Below are 20,996 nucleotides of genomic sequence, written 5' to 3'. Positions count from 1 at the left end.
CTCGGGGTTAGGTGGCGGAAACTGCTGAGGGCATGTACAGGATACAAGCGTAGCATCGTGGCTGATTGAACAAAAAGTAAGGCAGCAGCTAAAAAAAGCATATCAAAGAGGGACAGCAGCCTTCACGGGAGTAATCACTGGACAAAGCCTCCGAATTGAGGCAGAGAAACGCCCTCGAGTCCGTGCTAGAGCCCATCCCACTGTGTGAAACATTTGGCCCAGGTCGCAGGCGTAGCAAGGCTTGAAGAATGGACGTCTAGATGCAAACGAGTGTGGAAAAGATGAGAAAAATGCACAAAGATCCTTAACCATGCTAACCTGTAACCTTTGCGGCAATCCCAGGTTCATTTTGGCCGCCTTTTTACGGTGCACAGAAGCATAAATGGGTACTTTGGACGGGCTATAAATTCATTAGGATTATTAGTGACAAGACGAGACTCTTGATCCGCGGTAACTGGTGCAACTCGAAAACGTCGCAGAGACTTGGGATAGCCGCGAGAGATGATGGCAATTTAGCCAGGAAAGATGCATTATACCGGGGTGTCCACTCACACACAGTTGCCGTCTGCTTCGATGGTGGGAGAGCAGTATAATGACGAATGAAGGCACAGGATGACTCGCAACCCTTTTTTTTATTTGTTTTTTTTTTCTTAGTGTACCGCAATTGTACTGCACGTGTACCGCACTTGTACTCATCGGGTAAACTCTGGTCCATCTAACCTTGAATTTGACAAACAGTGACTTTGATCCAACATCTAGTAATCCTTCGACAAGGGGTACAACCCCTGTATTGTAGATGCCTAGAAGACTGTGCCAGTCCTAGTACGTATTTGCATACATATGTAATGTAATGTACATACAGGCTGCACAATCAAAAAAGGGTGAGTAGTCTGGCTAACAAGTGAAGAAGTGGTGGGCTTTGGGACTTCCTTCAATTCTTCGACACCCCGACTTCTCACTCTCGCCTCTTTGACTTTTCAATTCTTCACCTGGCCAACTTCGCATTTCCTCTTGAATGAGCCCATTGCATTATTCTTTGCCCATGCTTCATTTTTCTCCTATATTTGTCGTTTGCGCCCATTTCCGCTGATTCCCTTCCCCAAGCTTCACTCTAACTATCAACCTCTCATCTACTAAGAACCTTTTTGGCCTTCATCTTCTCTCTCCTATCATCATCTCCGCGCGTCTAAGCCGAAATCAAACGCCCTGTCTGCACACAAACATCTAACGCATTTCTTCATTTACATCTGCTGGACAGTCCCTTTGTCTGTGTATGTCTGAACTCGCGGACTCAGATCCATCGACTAATAGTAATCGCCACTCACTCCCCCATCTCTTTCATTAATACCGCTCTCACCACTGCTGGCTCCCGTTTTCTCTTCTTCACCTCCTATATTTCTTCTTTCTCCAGCTCTTGATTGTCTATCTACGGAACTGCAATGTCGCTCGCCCACCGTCCAAGCTCGGTAGGCCATTCGCCTGATGAGCAGCTTCGCATCATTAGAAAGCGCAACAGAGTGCCTCTTAGTTGTCATCCCTGTAGAACCAGAAAGTGAGTCTCACCCATCGCCTTCCCTCTCAATTTGATTTGGCGACGACGGAATGTCGGACTCCGCGCATCCCATAGGCCTGCTTGCTTATTCTGCAGCCTGGCGACAAATCCGTTTGAGCAAACACCCGCTAATACCACTCTTGTGTGTCTGCAGATTGTGAGCAAAAGCCCCCCCCTCAACCTGAAAAATTCGGAAATTGGCATAAATATCGTTCTTCATGATACCCGCCTCCTCTTATGGTACCTAACACCATGAACATTACGTGAAGGCATCGTGATGCGCCTGACCCCCCCCCCCCCCCCCTTTCCCTTATCTATGTCGTGATAAATTCTCTCCTATATTTCATATAATCTCAGTACTCGGCTACTAACGATTGAACCTGCACAGGAAATGTGATCGTGGCCGACCTTGCACAAATTGCTCCAAGAGGGAAGGCACCGACCCCGCGTCTTGCTCCTACGCGACACCAGCAGCTCGGAACAAGAAAAGCCAGCCAATCAGTCAAACACCACCCACTGAAATGCAGGATCGAATTGACAGACTCGAAGGTCTTGTGCTATCGCTCATGCACAGTGGCGCACACATAGACACTCTGCCAAGCCCCCCTTTAGGGACACACAGAGACCCTCGTCTCACGATGGCGAATCTATCAGCTCTTCTCCCATACCAAGACCCGGCTTTATAGAAGAGAACAATGAATATCGCCACCTGACCGGATCAAAGAATGGCGGTTCACCGGGCCTGCTCAAGGTTGACACTCGAGGTGGTCGGTCTATGTATGTTGGACAACAGCACTGGTACACCATTCTCTCCGATATTTCCGAAATCAAGGCATACTGTGTTGCACACAAGAGAGAGTTTGAACGGGGATATGCTGCTGTCATGGCCTCTAAACCCGCCTTTTTCAGAGATGGTCCTCTTTTGCTTCGTGGCGCAGCACCAGCTGCCCCGGAAGAGCTGCGAAGCTCCCTCCCCCCAAAGGAGCAGGTCATGAAGCTCGTCGATAACTACCTGGCATCTATTGATGGCACACAAACCATGATTCACAAACCAACATTTGCAGCCCAGCTACAAAAGCACTGGGAATCCCCCGAAGAAACATCCTTAACATTCATTGGTCTCATATATGCCATTATGTCCTTGTCCCTGATAACCTATAGCCAGGCCAAGAATGAACCTGTAGAGTTCAAGGGTCGCGCTATCGATCTGGCGACTCAATTCCGCCGTCGCACTATTCAATGTCTGCACGCAACTGATTACACCTCGCCAGGAGAGTACACCATTGAAACTTTGCTCTTGTATATGCTAAGCGAGCTTTTGACACGCTGGGAAGCTGACATAGACTTGTACCTCATCATGGGTACAATTGTTCGGCTTGCTTTCCGGATGGGCTACCATCGAGACTCCAAGTGGTTCCCAAGCCTTAGCCCCTTCAAAGCTGTAAGTAGTATTTCATGCTGCGTCTCATATTTGTCCAAGAATTGTTATTTGCTAACAAGTAGTTTCTAGGAAATGCGCCGTCGCGTATGGGCTTTTGTGCAAATGACTGATGTCCTAATCTCACTTCAAGTTTCACTGCCTAGCATGATTGATAACGAAGAGTGTGACACCCAATTCCCGACTAATCTTCGGGACGAGGACTTTGGACCTGAAACGCGGGTTCTCCCTCCTCCGCGTCCGTGGACTGATGATACTTCTATTGACTTTATGATTTTCAAGTCAATGCTATACAGCGAGCTGACTGACATAGTCAAGTGCACTACTCGAATTAACAAGAAAGTTACCTACGAGCAGATTCTGTGTTTTGATGAACGTCTGGATCAAATCTACAGGCAAATTCCCGATCAACTCAGGGTCTGCCCCCCGAACCCCAATGATCCCACCGTCTCTTTTATGCGCAGGTACAACCTTGAGATAACGTACCAAAAGATACGCTGTTTTCTTCATCGTGAATTTGCGGCCAAGGCTAGACAAAACCCTCGGTTCAACCACTCTCGCACTGTAGCGATCGAGGCAGCCCTAGCTAGTCTAGGCCACTTGGCAACCCTCCACAAAGCAACCCTAGCTTCGCCTCACCTGGTCCAAATCAAGTGGTATGTGCAAGCTTCTGCCACGAAGGACTTTATGCTTCCCGCAATTCTGGTATCTGTCGATCTCCACCATGACAGGGAAACAAAAGAATCAAGTCGAAACGTGAATTCCAGCGCCACCAGCGGCTTCTGGACAAAGCGTCAAAGGCAGAATATGCTCCGAGTTCTCGAGTTCACACGGAAAATCTGGACCGATTGTGCAGACCACTCGATCGATGCCTTTAAATCGTCTCATGTTCTCACCGTCTTGCTGAGAAGTATCCAGGTCAAGTCTTGCGGCTCAGAATCCGAATCGAGAGCCAAGAGTTACCCCGGCAGTGGCAGGGAAGATGATCACGTACACACTCCTAGTACAGTGCATTCGGAAAACACAGATCACAGTCGCTTGAGCTCTCTGGCCCCCGACTCAAGGATGACAACTTCAGCCCCTACACCTAGTATTGAATCTGTCAAAGTACCACCACACCCGGGAAGCGCAATGGAATATGCAGCAAGACATTCCAATGGCCAGACTTCCGAAAACTGCCCTCCGCCAAATGTTGCGGCACCGGTCTATGGCGCAATTCCGGAACTCGGTGCTCCCAACATTCAGGCTGAGTTCTTGAACAACCAGATCAACATGGATCAGTACAACATGAATATATCCTCGCCCTTTGCATACATGCTGAACAATATGAGCACGCAAGGGGCCATGAACAACATAGACTGGGTAAGTTTGCTAGCTCTAAATCGCTGTTTGTAATTCCACTTCTAACACTTAGAAATAGGATGTCTTTGATAACTTTACTCAGTCTAATGCAGCCATGAGTATCGAGCCTAGCTTTTCCATGTATGCTGTTGCACCACCACCACCACCCCATAGCCAACGCAATGAGGCTAGAAATATGGAACCACACAACAACCCACACCACCAGAACCGGCAGCTCCACTAGTTTTGAATTGGCATTTCATGAACCAGTGCCGGTGATGCGGCGCGTTGTATTATATTGTATGATTTAAAGGGATCTTTTTTTAAATGTCAATGTCCTCGGACACATTTGTCTTGTTTTTCTTCTTCTCACCCTGCCCGCTTTCAATAAAAAGTCAACCCCTGTTTATTGGTTGAAAAACATGATAGTGAGGAGATTGTTTTGAGGATTCTTGTGACACCGACAGGACAGCCAGCCTTACTTTAGACCCGAGTATTAGTCGCTGGCACCTCTGTATCTAGTCATCCCCCAACTGCTAATAGCTAATAGCTCTATAAACTATGAATGTGGCACAGACTTGGTTAGTGTTGCATCTAGTATCATACACCCTACACACTTCATCACACACCCTTTTTCCCTTTCTTGACGGAACCTAGGGCTGGATTGATCGACAGAAACCTTTTGTCTTAGTTGCTGGGCACAGCCCTAATCAAGTCACAGCTGGCTGGTCTTGGTACAAACATTAGGAAGGGTAGACTAGAACACATTAGTTTTGAATGTAAATTGTCGCGGGGACCTCTTTCCTCTCCTATGTCTTTTTGGATCCTTGTTTTCTCGATACCTGCTCTGTGATCCAGTACAAAAAATGCCCTTCTTAGTATAGCCCCAGTGCTTATCCCTTCCTTAGGTGGCTTACGGTATCTAGTTAAAAGCATCCGCACTTCTATTCAGTCTCTACTAGCTCTATATCGTATGTGTACACATCTGTCTACCTCCACGTCCCAAAGCTAACCCGTGGCCTTTAAATAGACAAAACCCTCACTGAAACCCCTCCCTCCCTCATCACATGCCATTGCAGAGCAGTATTGGAACTCGAAAAAAAAAAGCGCATCATACTACCCTTTCGCTCATAGGAAACGGCGAGCTCGGCTCTTGAAACAGGCCGTATTTACGGCTTGCAACCCACTCCTTACATTCAGCTTACTCCAATCTTGGTTCCTATGTCATTGGAGATCTCCTACTTCTCAATATTCTCCTTGTGGAGATCCGTTGCCTTTCAAACATAAAGCATGGGTCTAAAGACTAACATCCCAACGGAGCGGCATGGAGCCGAACTGCCTTTCTAAGGGTGATACTAAACCCGAGACCTTAACGCTACGTGGGGTGATTTATAATTTCAGCAGCCCCGACTTCTACCTTTGATCAGCATTTGACCTCTATCCGCCATGCAAAATCCTGTTATTGGACATTAGCCTTATGCTGAATCATGTCACTTGCGTGGACAGCATCACAAGCAGGTCCGAAACCAGTACCGCTCCCGGACTACATTTCCTAACAACTTGAAGTTCATGCATGATCTAATGCTTAATGAATGGGGCTATTCACAATCTCGAGTGTCAAACTCTGGATCATCTCCTACGGGGACTCGGTCCTATAAGCCTAGCTAATAGATACCGCCGTGCTGAGGTCGTGGATGGGCGACCTCCAGTACCTCATCTATAGAAATCTATGTATGACCTGCTTCATGGTCTTCTACGCTATTCCTAGCCGATATTCGGCACTTATCATCTCAAAAAAGCTTAGATGTGGCCATCAATTCCTCGTCATTAATATCGCTCGCCCCGTGTCTGCACGGTTAGGCCTATTGCTGCATACTGTGCCACGAACCACGAATATCAACTGCAGTCTCTCCCCCCAGTTACAGCGTCATATGGCGGGAACGCTTGCTGGTACAGGATGAACGCCGTTTTGACCCACAGCTTTTGGCCCGTCTTCCAATACTCCCTAAAACAAAACTTGGTGCTTGGGCATCAACTCAATGCCATTAGGTCCAAGGTGCCCAATAGATAACTCGACGCGTTTTCTTGTGACTAAACCCTACACTCCCAGTAACAATATAAATCAGTCACCAGAGAGGCATTTCTACCCATGTTTCCAGATTTCATGCAGGACTACGGAGGACATCTCTTCGGCAAAAAGGGTCATGGGCCAGACACAGCAAGTCTCGGTATCGTAAACGCAAAAGTCTGGCTCAAGAGGCAGCCGCATATGATGATGATATGGACGGTTCATCTCAGCGGTGAAGGCATGGGTTAGCTTACACGGATTAGGCCAAACTAATTAATAGTAAAAAACGTTTTTTGTCGGTCTTCTTTTCTACTCGGCACAGCCAATGATCTTCTCACAAAGCTCTACCAAAAGAAAAAAAGCAAAAGACCAACAGTAGCTCTTTTATTCTCAGTTATGGTAAAAGGAGCAAAGGCAAGTTCAAACGGCCAATCTTCACCAAGAAAAGGGCTACCCAACATAGTCCTAGGCCAAGTCAATCAACGGTTATTCTGACCCAGCCGAATAGGATAGCATCCACGAAGCAGAAACAAGAGGCAAAGAATCAACACCAAGCAAAGAAATACAAGAAGCAGAAAGAGAGAGGCGGGAAAGGACAGGTGCTAGAAAGAGGGAAGGGGAGGGGGGAGAGGCTAGTATACACAGCGTTATGTCCTGATAAAGGCGATTGTACGTGAACAGCAACAGAAACAGAACAAAAATAGGTGCAAAGAGCTTATAAGCACAAGAGAAAGAAAGACAGCAAGGGCCCAAGACAGTGGCAGGACGCAAGATTGAGTTTTATACAAAAATAAGCAGAAGACGATACGCAGAAGCAAAAAGAAGAATGAAGATGTAGGTGACTCTGGATTATGGGAGGCTTCTTGATGCCATGATTTTTTTTCCACACTCCCTTTTTTTTCTAGATCGTCAGTTAGCCAGTTAGTCGGTCTGCGTGGTATGCAAGAAGACTTCTAACCTGAGGGTTATGTCTAGTAGAGCGATGCAAGCACATTGGTCATGTCGGCGCGGATTCTAGTATTTTCTTGAACTTGGAGAGTCGTGTGTATTGCTGCCGTGATGGAAAAAAAAACGCTGCTGATTGCTTAAAAGCGAGGCAGACTTTTTTTTCTTTTTTTTCTAGGACGGGAAAGGGACACAAAATGAAGAGACAAGGAACAGCGATAACGTCGTGAAGAGAAGATTTGTGACATATACGCATGAAAAAACAAAGTGACGTCATGACGGATCGTGGAGCAAGACGTCTAACATGAGAGAAGGAGAAGAAATCTTGTAACAAAGAACAAAGAAAAGCAGTAAACAATGATACGACGACATGGAGACATGGCGCACCATTAAAACGGAGCAAGGATGAAAAAGAGACCCAAATGAGGAGCGGAAAAACGTTGAAATCACAAAAGACAAAAGCGACAATGCAGCGCAGCCATCATAGTGCTGAAAAGAACACGCATTGTGAGAAAAAAGAAACAAAGCCACAAAAGGTCCTGTGTCATGTCGTCGTCTATAGCACTTCGCCAATGATTTTGGCAGCTTCGCGGTAAGTTGCGAGCAGCTTTTCGCACTTTTCGCGTTCCTTTTTGACGCCATCATCTTCGTAGAGGAGCTCTTCGAACAAAGCCTCCTTGTACAACTCGCTAACCAGGCGGTTCTGGACGACATCCTTGCAGTGGTTGACTAGTAGATGCATGATGGCCTTGGGCACTTGGTCGGCGATTGACTCGCGCACAATGTTGAAGTATGAAGAGATAAGAGCACGGATCAGGTCCGTCTCCATAGCCTCCCGATCAGTAAGGGCCGCCTCGGACTGCGAGGTGACGGCATTCGCAGAAGTGCTCTATTTCTTTCATTAGCACTGCTGCTCATGTTATGTTACGGGGGATCGGGGTCTTTTGGTTTCTTGGGAGGGTAACTTACAAAGGGAGAATCAGGTGTGGTACGCATGAAGTCGTCATCGCGTGGCTGAGAGTGGAGCAGGCTCAGGCGATCATCAGGTCTGCGAATGCTTTGGCTAACAATGCTCTGCTCAGAGGGGTGACTGACATGGCGGGGAACGCCAGTAGGGCTGTTCAAGCCTCTCATAGCCATATTCTGTTCACGGGGGTTGACGTGGTTTGGCATTGCAGCACCAGGGCCATCTTTGCCAAAGAAGTAGTTGAGGAACGAGTCGCTCTTGTTGCTGGGGTTATGGGTGTGTATAGACGGTGACATTGAGCGGTTTCCATTGATAGAGGGGGGCAGTCCATGCATGGCCTGCTTCATTGCACGTCCCTTTTCGGGGAAAGACGAAGTATTATCGTCCTCCTCACCTCCAGTGCCACTACTAGGGGCACCAGGAGTAGCGTCACTTCCATTAGCTAACTCCTTCATGCGGATGCGCTCGCGGCGCTCGCGTTCCTCTTGTATCAGGCGCTTGCGCTCGCGCTCCTGCTTACTACTAACCACATTACTCATAGCGGCAGAAGCGCCCAGGAAGTTAGGGTGGTTGGTGTTGATGTATGCCCGCTGAATAGAGATCAGAGACTCAACATACTGGGAGGAAGGACCTAAGCGCTCACGCAAAAGGTCCGAGACAACTTCAATCAGCTTAGCCTGAAGACGAGGGTAACGAGAAAGCTCGGTAGAGCCGCAAGTGTGGCAGATCTTGATGAGCTCCTCGTACACAAGCTCAACGCAGCGATGACTGGGCGCCTCAAGCAGCTTGATCTGAGGCTTGACCAACAGGTCAAAAGCCATCTCGGGAACGAAAAGACTAGGGCGCGGGCCAGTTGAGTTGCGGATAGCAGTGCGGATATCCATGGCAGACAGGTTGGAGGTTGGGTCGATAGACTCCAGGGAGCTTCCAAACACAGAGTTGAATATATAGTAAATACGGGCACCACCGCACAGCTCCTTAGTGGAGATTTCGGTAGACGTTCCATCGATAGAGGAGATAAAAGAGGTAGCGAAGCGAGTCATTTGCTGCAGAATCAGCGACCCCCGATGCTCCTTGCCACTGAAGTGCATATCGCCATAGCTAGCGAGTTCTTGCTGGGTCTGGCCCATAAGGGTGTTAAGGCGGGCCTTAATATCGGGCAGACGATCGCGGATATGAGCCATCAGGGTAGTGTTGAGAGTCTTGGCTAGGAATTGAGTACCACAGCGGCTGGAAATATTGCGGTAGGCCGGATGGTGCTTGAAGAAGTCCATCTCGGCCTGTAAGGCATCTTCCATGGGCTTGTTGCCCTGTATGTCCTGCTGAGAGCGATTGACAACACCAATGAAGCCAAGTTTCAGAGGGTAAACCCGCCCAGAAAGAATGTCAAGGGCATTGGTGCCGTGGTCCATAAGATCAACCTTGGTGAGAACACCAATAGTACGGCGGCCAAGAGGGTCAACATGACGAGCCAGTTTCAAGGCTTCAGAGTTAACGATATCGACGTTAGCGGGGGAAACGGCTAGAACGATACTGTTAGGCTTGGCAATGTATTCCGAGATCAAATTACGAGTCTGCTTTTCGATATCAGTCGGTTGATCGCCGATAGGGACCTAGATGAGGGTCAAAGAAAAAGTACTAGAAGTCAGCGACCGGAGCGTTGGAGGGGAGAACGAGCGAAACATTAGGGATATAAAATCAAAGAATCATGAAGCGTGCTAGACTACGGCGGTGAAAGGAAAAGGGGAAGGGTGGTTGGAAGGGGATAGGAAGACACAAGATGGTTGATCGTGTTAGACCAAGTGGTGGTTGGGCTTGTGTTCATACACATACCTTGGTGAGACCAGGCAGATCAACCAAGGTCAAGTTCAAGACGTGTGGCGAGTAGATCTTGAGGTTAATAGGCTGGCGGTTAATGCCTTTATTGTTGCCAGCTACTCTTGAAGTCTCGTTCTCAATCTCGCGTTTGACATCACCAAAGTCATTGAAGCGACGGTTAGGAATGTGGTGAAATTCGGCCCATTCAGAGCGGCGGGCGGCCGATGGTGACCGGTAGGGATCGGGGTGGTCCTCGCCATCTTCCTCCGGGACATTGATAAGCTGGAGGATAAGAGGACGTCGGGTGACGATGCCGGAGCCACGAGGCAAGAAATCACGGCCGACAATGTTTTCGAGGACGGAAGATTTACCAGCAGACTGCGAGCCAACGACGACCTACAGATAAGGAGGGGTAAGAGACAAAACCGAGGTTAGCACGAAAATAATTAACAAGCAGCTTTTGAAGTTGGCAGCATGACATACAATCTGGGGCAGATCCAGCGAATCGCTGCCGATGGTGTTGAACACCAAGTCCTGCAGCTTGTTCACTGTGCCCAGAAGATCGTCTCCTAGAGCAGCCATGGTGGACGAAGAAGATCTAGAAAAAGAAGGCGGTAAAACAAAACAGACACACAAATGTGGCTAGCTGGTGTTGCCGGTTGGTCAAGCTCGATGCTCGATGCTTCAATAACCGTCCTTGGATGGCGAGTGAGCGGAAGCCTTGTCGGATTTGTTTTTTTTTCTGGGGGGGGGTGAGAGGGCTTTGACTGGACTGGGATGGGCTAGACGATGCTCCTATGAGCGGCGGATTATTGCGGGTGGGCTGGATGAAGTTTCTCTTTGTATAGGCCTGGTTGAAGTGGGCGGGCTGGCTTTAGCTTGCAGCACCAAAGAAGCCAAAAGAAGAACGACTTTCTTTTTTTTTTTCCTTTCTCGAAAGAGGCCGAATGTCGACTCGAAAAAATGGAGAGTAATTTAATATGGCAGTATATAAGTTTTTTTCTGTGGTGTTCAATGCGGTTTCAAGCAGAGATCAAACATACATGAAAATAAAGAGTTTTTTGCTCATAAAAAGAAATCAAAAAAAATTCATCAAGCAAATTCGCACGGAAAAGTCGTGACGCCAAAGAGGGGAAAGGAAAATGTGTTCTCAAGAGAGAGACTAAAGTAATTGCTTAATTCAAGGACAGGCCAGAGAGCTAAAAAAGGACCTTACAAAAGCCAGCCAAGACACTCGAGCGGAAGGGTCGTGATTCTCTTCTGCCAGCCATCTTGTTGATGTTAGTGTCGGTGAAGCTTTGCCTCTATCTTCCTTTAGGCCGCTTAGTAGTGGGTGGATACAGTAGGCTTTAGTGGCTTTCCTCCCTCTTCCCTTCGCCTTCTAGGTCCGTCTCTCTATCTTTGTCTCTTGAACAAACCTTGGAATCCCAAGTGGAAGGAGAAAGTGAGGATTTTTTTACCACAACTCCTCTTTTTTTCCTCCCACCATGCACTCTTTCTGCAGCTAGGCCTAAGAGAAACTCACTTTTGGGTTGCAATACGGAGTCTCAATGTGAGGCCGTGATGATGCCCAGGCTTTGATGGAGGGGCTGCAAGTAGACTTTTAGGGTTAATGAGGGGAACCACAGGGTAGGGTCTGGAAAAAAGCATCTATACCAGCTTGAACTGGGCTACTTTTAGGCTTCTCTCCTCTCATACTGCCCGTTCTGTTTTTTATGACAAGTAAATCTGCTCTTCCAGCCCAAGGCCAAGTTAGGAAGTAACAATGCTTCTCGGTGATTCTAATAGGAATCCCAAGAAAAATTCCTTCCCGGTTCTCTTTGCACTGGAAGCAGGTGCACGTGACTTTTCAGAGACATTAATTGAGCCGTACAGATAATTTCAAGTGTGCATTTCTAGCCCGACCTTTATGCCTGAGTGAAACGAGCACTTTTGTAAGAGACGAGGTAGGATGTGCAAACATCAGTCTGGATGAAGAAAGCACCAAGTAGAAGAATTCATGGTGTTGTATAGCGTAAGTGTTATCAAACCGCCTGTCCCTGAAATGGCGGTGTGGCGCTAATATACCCGTGCGCCACGCTTGATATGATTGGTCTGTGGCAGCGTCGTACAAGTTTAGTTGAAACTTCAACGTATGGTCAGGTCTGGGCTGACCAGAACAATTGAAGAGCGATAGTTCGTCCCAAGCATAACACTGGCATTTCTTACTCATAAAATCATATAGGCTGAATTAGCCATCCTGAAGACCCCCATTCTTCAATTATATTTCAACAGCCATGAGCAGCTTTGGTAGTCCAGGAGGCGGGAAACTTACTACCAAGCCCACACCGTAAGTCCTCCCCGTTCTTCGATAAGGCGACAGCAGAATTATATGGTCAATGACGAATCACGGGGGGGGGGGGGGGTGTAATGTGCGGATGCTAACAAGTGCTCTTTATTGATCCTAAAGTCCACAGAGAGGTAGCTTTCCATTGGACCATGACGGTAAGTTGCATCATCTATGAGAGATGGAGAACAAGAAGCATGTTGCCCAACAGAGCACAGCATTCAAGGAGGATACGCTCTGCTCATCTAGTTTTGAGCGCCTTGTCTGACACTACCACCCTCTTGCTAGGTGAATGTAAATCAATCATGACGAAGTACCTTGGATGCCTTAAAAATGTTCGGGGCGTGAACGACGAAGCCTGCCGAGAGCTAGCAAAGGGTTACCTAACATGTCGGATGGACAAGTAAGTCAATTAAAAAAAGACGCGCCACAGGAGGGGAGAATACGATGGAGATGGCGACCAGGGAATGAAATGGAATATGACAAGGACTGCTGATCTTTTTTTTGCGGACTGACTGACTCTGGGGTCTTTTTTTTCTTTTTCTCTAGTAATCTCATGGCGCGCGACGATTTTAAGAACCTTGGGTTTAAAGAAGGCGAACCTAAACCTACGGCTTGCCCTATTCCTGTGGCTACGGCTGCGGCTGAAGCGACGACGGCAACCCCTAGCAATAACGCGAATGTTGCAGGTGGGCAAGGAAGAAGCAAGTGAGCAGCGCAAGGCCAGGCCAGCCATGGTCAGGGCTAGAGCGGAAGAAGGGAAAGGGAAGGGAAAAGAAGATGGGCCCATGGATGGAAGAACAAAACAAAACCAAAAAGGACATGGTTCCGAAAGGGAGGCACGCGGAAAGTCGTGTCCGGTCGGCTGGGTTACGGAAGAAAGGAGAAACAGTAGCATGGGGCCAGACAGAGAAAAAAACAAGGGACTATTCAGATCGACAAACATGCAGGAGGTTAAATTGAATAGAATCTCTTTGAGGACTATAGTGTGTACTGGAAATATGAAAACAAAGTGTTGCTATTGGGTTGGTGAGTCTTTATGAGTTCCAGCCTCAAGCATCAATATTACCAACGTGTGTCTCTAACTTGCACGGAGGTGCAGTTAGCTGCCAACTTATTTCGCTACCGACTTATCAAGGGCTGGCTGGCTGGCATGTCTCTCGCTTTACGTATTCTTGCTTACACTCTGGCTCAGCCGCCAGCCACCTTTTTGGAGTCCAAGATGGGCGGGGAGCCTGAAAGAGAGCTAGCTAGAGGGTGCGAGGAGTAAGGAAGCAAGACAACTCGGAAGAAGTGAGTCACCCAGTAGAGGCAGGCGACTATAAGCGGAATATACAAGAGACAAAGGTATGCATACATCAAATATAGCTTTGTGTTGTATAGAGAATAGCAAGCTGCTATTATGTGACAGCCAAGCCTTCTGTCTTGTCATATCCCCGGTGTGTAGTGCATGTTGCTTTCACGGCTAGTTCGAGTGATACTTTGTGCCACGCATCGTGGAGGATAATGGCGGCAGTGTTGAACGGCTCACGCGACGGTTGCATGCATGCATTAAGCTGCTGCAGAGAAAAGAGAGCTGGAGCCTGGCCGTGCGTTTTGTTCGACTTTGGTTGTAGGTATGAATGGGCCTGTTCTAACGCAGATATTAGTGCATGCATAGAAACCATAGGAACCCTGGAGAAGGGGTGCCATCAAGACATTACACAAACAGGCATGAGACGAGAAGAGAGCTTCTTAGTGCCGCCAGTCTACACAAGTGTGAAAGCCATTTTGCCTGGCTCTAGGCACACAAGAAGTCAGTAAAGTGTGTGCATAGAAACAAGGAGGATGACTGGCCTGCTTGTTTGAAGAGGGGAGGAGAGGTATTTTGTTTGTTTGTTTCATGGTAAAGTGCCCTGTGCACTTTGTTGGTCAGGGGGGGTAGAAGAGGAGAGAGACGAGAGCTCGTTATTGATGGCGAAGTCTATGGGTAGATCACCAGAAGGGCGAGAAAAAAAAAAGAATTAAATATCCTATATTAATAATATTAAATAGACCCTGTCCTCAATTATATGCTGCATATTATAGCGTTGCCCTGCCAACGCCAATGCAAGTTGCATGTCTTTCCCTCCCTTGCCTTGTTCTGGTTTTAAGTCAGTTAAAGCCATTTTAAGCCCTTTCTGGCAGTAGTTTAGCCTTCTCGTCCACGCTTATCTGCATTGCTGAAGGGAACATTGTTGTCTCTTTTGTGCATGGGTATACTCAAGGGCATACAGGCTGATACGGGGCTTCTGATGACCGAAGATACTGGAAGCATGCGGTCCCCACCAGGTGGGTGGCTTTTCGGGCTCTTCAGGGGGGAGGCCCTGTGGCATGCTATGAAATACGGCCTATGAGGGCCCTGAACATCTCTTACGGGGGCTTGTAATGCCACTGCAATCAGCGCTTTAATATACGGCAAAACGCGGCTTTGAAATTGCACTGCACTACCTGAATCCCAGAGGCCCTGTGTTGTCTCATTGCCTGCTTCAGGGCCTGTTGTACACGTCTCGCTTGACTTGGCCCTGTTTTCTGGTTGTTATGGCAAAAAGGGAAGCAGACAGGCCAGTATCGTAACAGAAATAATATTTATAGGGGAGCATACAGTCGCTTGGCCTCTGGCATTGGCGTGCCACGGGCTTCTCTCTTCTTGAGATTTTGGTCTAAGTCAGTGGTCTGTGAATTTGCATGTTCTCCTCATAGTTGGAGGTACTGACTCTCGCTGTATTTACTCCTGTTCTCAAGCCTTCGTCGCGCTCAAGCCAGCAAAAGTGCTTGCTATTTTCCTGTTTTTTTTTCTTTTTTAATTTCTTTTGCTTGGACGTTGAACTGATCCTTCAGCACTGCAACCTCATAGGGACGCTTCCTGCGCTTTGTTTTTGTTTCTCTATCGCCTGATTTTCTTCGTCTTCATCCCATTATTACACTTCGCTCTGTGTGTTCTACCTCAATTCACTCTCTGAACTCGACCTATCGCGACATTCACACGCTCCGCACGCCCTTCGCCATGTTCAAGAGCGGAAGCCAACATAGGCGAAAGGTGACGCCTCCATCGCCAACATACATGAAAGACGACCAGTTCGGTACGCTCGCCATTTGCTTCTTATTTTCTTGCTGTCGCTGCTCATGCCCTCCATTCCTCTTCATCCTGATGGCTCGCTATTTCTGCTGATGAGTCTTCGTCGCCATTGGCGACACTGGATGCTTATTTCGTTGAGTTCTAACACGCTTGAATCCCATCTCTGACTGCTGACTTGTTTATTTAGCTGCCTATCTTGCCGGTTTGCGGAATAGCCGTCAAGCCCGTCCTGCCGGAGCTCGCGAACTGCCTGCTGACTCGCGCCAATCGCGCAATCGAATGTCCATGGGATCTACTGCTACTGCTGCGACTTCCTCTTCTACATCTGGTTCCTCCTCTGCTTCTGCATCCACGTCTATAGCTGCCGACCAAGCTTCCTTTGCTCAGTCCCGTAGGACAGCTGCCACCGATGCTTCTACAATCAACGGCAGTGTTCGCTCACGGTACAGCACCTCCAGCCAAGCCAAAGACTATTACCCTTCCAAGCCCGTATCTCCCCTGAGGCCCTCTGAAGTAGTCCCTAGTACGACCTACATCGAGAGGGGCTCGCGCTGGATGGAAAAAGAAGAAGCTCACTCTCTTCGCCAGGCAATGGAGGCTCTTGATATGCGTGATTCGGGTAGTCAATCTCGCAAATCAACACCGCCTACCCCAACTGCTAGTGCGTTTGCACCACCTGCATCTGCGACTATGGGCTCAGGGTCCATCGCTGCTTCTCTCCCCCGCGAAACCGAAGAAGATGAGCGCATCTACAATTCCGCGCTACACGAAGCTTCTGAGCTTGTGTGGCAGCACCAAAACGGCGTTGTGCCAAACCCAGATGCCCCATACGCCTACCGCCCCCACATGCGCAAGCACAGCTATGCACACGCTCGAACGGCAGCTGCCGGATTATACGGCGATGACATAGCGCCTAGCGGTCTAGCTCGGGATTCCGTGAGGTCACGGTCTGTTTCCAACAGCTCAGAGGAAAGCGATTACCAAGCATCCCGCCGTAGTCGATCTTCATCTGAATCTGCACGTCAAGGGATAGTAGTTGCCGATGAGTCCTCAGTTTCGCCTACAGATTATACACAGGGTCAGCGTACATCTTCAAAATCATATTCTGGTCTTAACTCTGGAAAATACGCGCCTGGTCCCCGTCGACGGAGCAGTATGAAGCGAAACATTAGCGGTGAAATCAACCGCCCGTTTTCGGGCGAGCAAATCTGGGAAGAGCCTGAGTCTCGTAACCAATCGCCGGCCAAGCCGGCGCCTCCACCTGTTTCCAATGTTGATTTGCCTGTTGGCGCGTCGGTTTCAAGCAGACCTTCATACCCCCGCAGCATTGGTCCGCGGCCATTGGATTCTGGAATTAACGCTCGTCCTTTGCCTGCTCCTGTGAAGCCCTTCCAACGCAACGCGGATGAGCCTCTGTCCCGTGTGGAAATCCATCGAAACCCACCCTCGCAGTCTCGCAATCCCATGTACACGCAGTCAAGCAAGCTTGGTAGCACTCCTGGCTCGTCGTCGGCTAGTCCTTCGCCTCCCCCGCCCTCAAAGACGACCCCCATGACCGATGTGCCGCGCAAGAATGGCGTTGAGATCCGGTCTGATGATGTGCGTAATGCCACGCGCATCCGCCTCCAAAAGGATCGCAAGATACCTACCCCCACTGCCGTCAGCGATAACCCTGGCCGCCCTATTGTAAGCTTTGACGCCAACTGGACGCCTCCGGATGAATCGACTGATAAGCGCCTAGGCAATGGCCGGTCTTCGCCGCCTTCTTCCACTCCGTCGGTCCCCGCGATTGCCATCGAAGGCACGGGAATCTCGGACCGAAGAGACGGTAGTATCACCGCCACCAAATACAACAGCGACCCTATTTCAGGATCCTCTCCCACGCCGTATACACCCCGCCAGCGATCGACAGCCCCCGATTACCAACCGAGGCCCCCGATGGCGACGCCTTCTATCTCTGTGTCGCCGGAACCTTCGTCGTCTTACGGACCGCCCGACCTAAACGCCACACCCGCTTCCTCGACCATTCCCTCGATCTCCATCGGCTCTGATGATTCTACCTCGACCTCGAACAACCGCTCCTCCGTCCCGTCGATTTCTGTATCCGCCGATGTCCCCTCTATCAACATTTCAAACGATGACCCCCCTGCGATCAACGTATCTTCTGTTCCTTCTGTGGTAGCTCCTAGCAATGACGGCTCTTCAGAATCGAAAACTCCAGCCGTTCGTCCTTTACCCACTCCAACTGGTGTTGGTGGAGCACGGGCCTTGCCTCGCCATCCTCGCCACCACTGGAGCCCCGCTCCGGGAAGCATCCGTCGGGGCATGACATTGTGCCACGAGTGTGGTTTGCCTATTGAGGGTCGATTCATCTCACTTGCTGGTTCTCGAGAAAAATTCCATCCCACGTGCTTTGCTTGCTACTCTTGCGGTACGAATCTCGAAGCGCTAGAAATCAGTCCCGAACCCGAAGATGCACGTGGTCTTCGTCTTGAGCGCATCCGATTGCGTAACACGGGCCATCTGGTGCCTGATGAACCGGGCAAGACGGCGATTGATGATGGCGACGACCGCCTTCGCTTCTTCTGCCATCTCGATTGGCACGAGCAGTTTGCGCCCCGTTGCAAGCACTGCAAGACGCCCATCCTTGGTGAGCACATGGTAGCGTTGGGCAGCCATTGGCACTACGGCCATTTCTTCTGTGCCGAGTGTGGTGATCCCTTCGAGCACGGTATGACGCACATCGAAAAAGACGGCTATGCCTGGTGTGTACGCTGCCAGACGCGTCGAACTGAACGCCGTGCACCCAAGTGCAAGAAGTGCAAGTTAGCAGTCATCGGGCAGTATATACAGGCACTCGGTGGCGAGTGGCATGAAGCTTGCTTCCGTTGCGCTACTTGTGATGGCTCCTTTGATGATGGTCAGATCTTCCCAGTGCCACGCGACAACGATGCAGTGGTAGTACTCTGCACACAGTGCCGCATGCGTGAGCTGAAGATTTGAATGTGCAAGTAAAGCCATAATCCTGTGCTTTAGTTTTGCCATTACTGACTTGCTCGACTTGTCAGTCTAGTAGGTATTTGTTTTCTTTTTTTTACCAACGTCTGGCTAGACCAGATTGGTATCTGTCATCATGTTTCCCACGCAACTTCTCTGTTGCTCTTTACCACCATGCTATCATTCGCCTTTATCCATATTACCAGTGATGCACCAGCGTACATCCTTTGCAGTCTTTCTCATCATCCTCTCCACCTCGCCTATTGTATTGTTTTGCTTTTTTAATCATCCCGGTTGATAGGCCTTTTTAGGTTTTCATCCTCACCTGCTGTTCTGTTTTGCTCTTTTTCTACGACTACTCCGGTTGACAAGCCTTTTTAGGCCATCATCCTCACTTGCTTTTCTGTTTTGCTCTTTTCCTGCCACTTTGGTTGAGAAGGTCCTTTATGAGGTCTTTCGTCATCCTCACTTGCTTTCCTGTTTGCTCCTTTCTCCCCAACACAGGTTGATCAGCAGAATCTCCGTGATCTTGGTGTTCTTCCTCGGTTGCTTCGCTCTTGTTTTTTTGTTTTTGGCGGGTGGTCTGGACGTTCGGGAGCAGTCTGTAAAGTCCTGTTCTCTAGCCTCACTATTTTCCCTTCTCCCTTCTCAAGCTTTACATTGCATCTAGGTTGGTATCTGCTACCACATCCCTCTGCTTCTCTGTGCCGCTTTACTATTCCTCTATTTTTTATTGCCCTAGCAAAGCCTCAAGTTTCTACTACTGAGCTGGACCATCTTGATTGTTGCTTTTTTTTTGGTTTTCATCTAACGACGACACGCACATGCATTGATTTCTTGCTTCTTAAATTGGTTCCTCAGCTTTTCATGCTGGTTAATGTTTTTTGTTTCTTTCTGCTTCTCAAGCGGCCATCTTGTTCTTGTTTAGGTGATTTTGCGTTTTAGTTGGATATCTTATTGGATATTTATCATGAACTTGTTTTGGATTTGATTGTTTTTTTTTTCGTTTATCTTGGGGGTCTCTTCTAAGAGCCTTGTTTTTTTTCTCGTCAATACATTTTCATGTAGTTCTCGTGATTTTTGCCTCTTCCCCTTGCTTATTCGTGATGCTATCGTATATGCCATTGATACAAGGCCGCTCCTATACTCACATCATCCCTATCAAGCTAATACGCACTATATATTTGCATCTGTTTGTTCATTTCTGCCTATCTTGTCCTTCTCGGCTTTGAAGCTAAATAATAGGCTTGTCACGTAAAAAGAATTTCATTATTAACTCCGTAATGAACACCAGTGGTTCCGCGGCGCAAGAAGACAACCCTAGCCCAGAGAAGAAAACATCAAGCATGATGACATCAACAAGAAAAGACAGATCCAGCCCCATCCACTCGTTTAACACGACGTCAAGATCGCACTTTCTCTTATGCACGCATCACCTTGACTCTTACAGACTAGAGCCGCCGGTCTGTTCCTGGTGAACCTCAAGAGTGTCCCCGTCCATCATCTCAAGCTATAAAGTCAACAGTTAGTCTTCTATTCTTCTAGGGCTGATTCAGGCTAAGCCAAACCAAGCAGCCATTGCTAGCCCGATTCATCTTCACCCCGGTTTATCTATACATCACATCCTATAACTTACTGTCTCGGGGGTATCTGTTGCCTGAACTCTCTGGCCCTCGAACAAGAAGCGAACAGAAGTAGCATTCTTTCCTTGGCGATCGCAGAAAGCATTCATCAACTTCTCCAACTTGGTGCTGCGCTTGATCTTGAAAAAGACCTCATTGTTGTTGTCCGTCACCTTGATGTTCAAGTGTTCAGTAGGTGCTTGTTGCGGCGGCTGCTGCTTCTGTGGCTCCTGCGGCTGCTGGCCCTGAAGTGGCTGCTGGCCTTGGAGTGACTGGCCTTGGAGTGGCTGCTGTGGTTGGTCAGACATTGCTTTTTTGTTGGATGTATAAAGATGAGAGAGTGTGTCGCTATCGTCCGAAATCGAGAGGTCAGGCTTGCTGTAGGTCACAAGCGCACGGAGGTAGGAAATGGTAGGGCAAAAGCTATATAAAGAGAGGATCCATGTCAGTCAGTATCGCATCAAACTTCACAATACCAGAGAACTTCATGCCAGAGCCCCTCAGGTTGTGTAATAATGAGCATTCCCAGATACAGCCATAGTTTTACACGCCCTCAATCAACGGAAAGTAGGACAACCAACAGGTAGAATTAGCCTTTCTCCCAAGAAGGACCCTATTAAAGATTGGGTTTTTTTTTCTTCCCTTCCATCCCCATAGCAAGCCTATGCACCCTAGGCATGTAGAGAATGAACAGGAAACAAACGAACAATAGACAACTTACTGCCGGTAATGCTAAGAAGCCACAAATGATGATAGTTAGATGCCGGTTAGGTGTTGGTATGTTTGCGACAAAGGATGAGAGTTAAAGAAACAAGAAGAAGCAGG

General features: G+C 48.5%; 4 protein-coding genes across 4 annotated transcripts; 2 read left to right on the top strand and 2 right to left on the bottom strand.

The window, feature by feature from the left end:
- Positions 1 to 1,602: 1,602 nt before the first annotated feature.
- HOO65_020284 (Equisetin cluster transcription factor eqxF) lies at positions 1,603 to 4,575 on the top strand (the record flags this gene model as incomplete). The annotated part of the gene is made up of 4 exons (XM_071006408.1): positions 1,603 to 1,694; positions 2,141 to 2,993; positions 3,063 to 4,352; positions 4,411 to 4,575. 4 exons carry the CDS (start codon positions 1,603 to 1,605, stop codon positions 4,573 to 4,575), a joined length of 2,400 nt encoding a protein of 799 aa, XP_070860922.1.
- A 3,325-nt stretch (positions 4,576 to 7,900) lies between these two features.
- On the bottom strand, positions 7,901 to 10,711 carry HOO65_020283 (Dynamin-related protein DNM1; the record flags this gene model as incomplete). Its single annotated transcript, XM_071006434.1, has 4 exons — positions 7,901 to 8,233; positions 8,314 to 9,924; positions 10,145 to 10,525; positions 10,613 to 10,711. The coding sequence occupies 4 exons, from the start codon at positions 10,709 to 10,711 to the stop codon at positions 7,901 to 7,903; spliced, it is 2,424 nt and encodes an 807-aa protein (XP_070860921.1).
- A 4,769-nt stretch (positions 10,712 to 15,480) lies between these two features.
- Positions 15,481 to 18,555, top strand: HOO65_020282 (LIM domain-containing protein C4F6.12; the record flags this gene model as incomplete). The annotated part of the gene is made up of 2 exons (XM_071006394.1): positions 15,481 to 15,556; positions 15,740 to 18,555. 2 exons carry the CDS (start codon positions 15,481 to 15,483, stop codon positions 18,553 to 18,555), a joined length of 2,892 nt encoding a protein of 963 aa, XP_070860920.1.
- Positions 18,556 to 19,993: 1,438 nt separating this feature from the next.
- On the bottom strand, positions 19,994 to 20,479 carry HOO65_020281 (Ubiquitin-like protein SMT3; the record flags this gene model as incomplete). Its single annotated transcript, XM_071007091.1, has 2 exons — positions 19,994 to 20,059; positions 20,186 to 20,479. 2 exons carry the CDS (start codon positions 20,477 to 20,479, stop codon positions 19,994 to 19,996), a joined length of 360 nt encoding a protein of 119 aa, XP_070860919.1.
- Between the last annotated feature and the right edge of the window lie 517 nt (positions 20,480 to 20,996).

The sequence above is a fragment of the Ceratocystis lukuohia genome (genome assembly GCF_044167205.1).
Source record: "Ceratocystis lukuohia strain C4212 chromosome Unknown Supercontig2_pilon, whole genome shotgun sequence".
Taxonomy (NCBI): domain Eukaryota; kingdom Fungi; phylum Ascomycota; class Sordariomycetes; order Microascales; family Ceratocystidaceae; genus Ceratocystis; species Ceratocystis lukuohia.
This window is presented reverse-complemented; position numbering and strand designations above follow the sequence as displayed.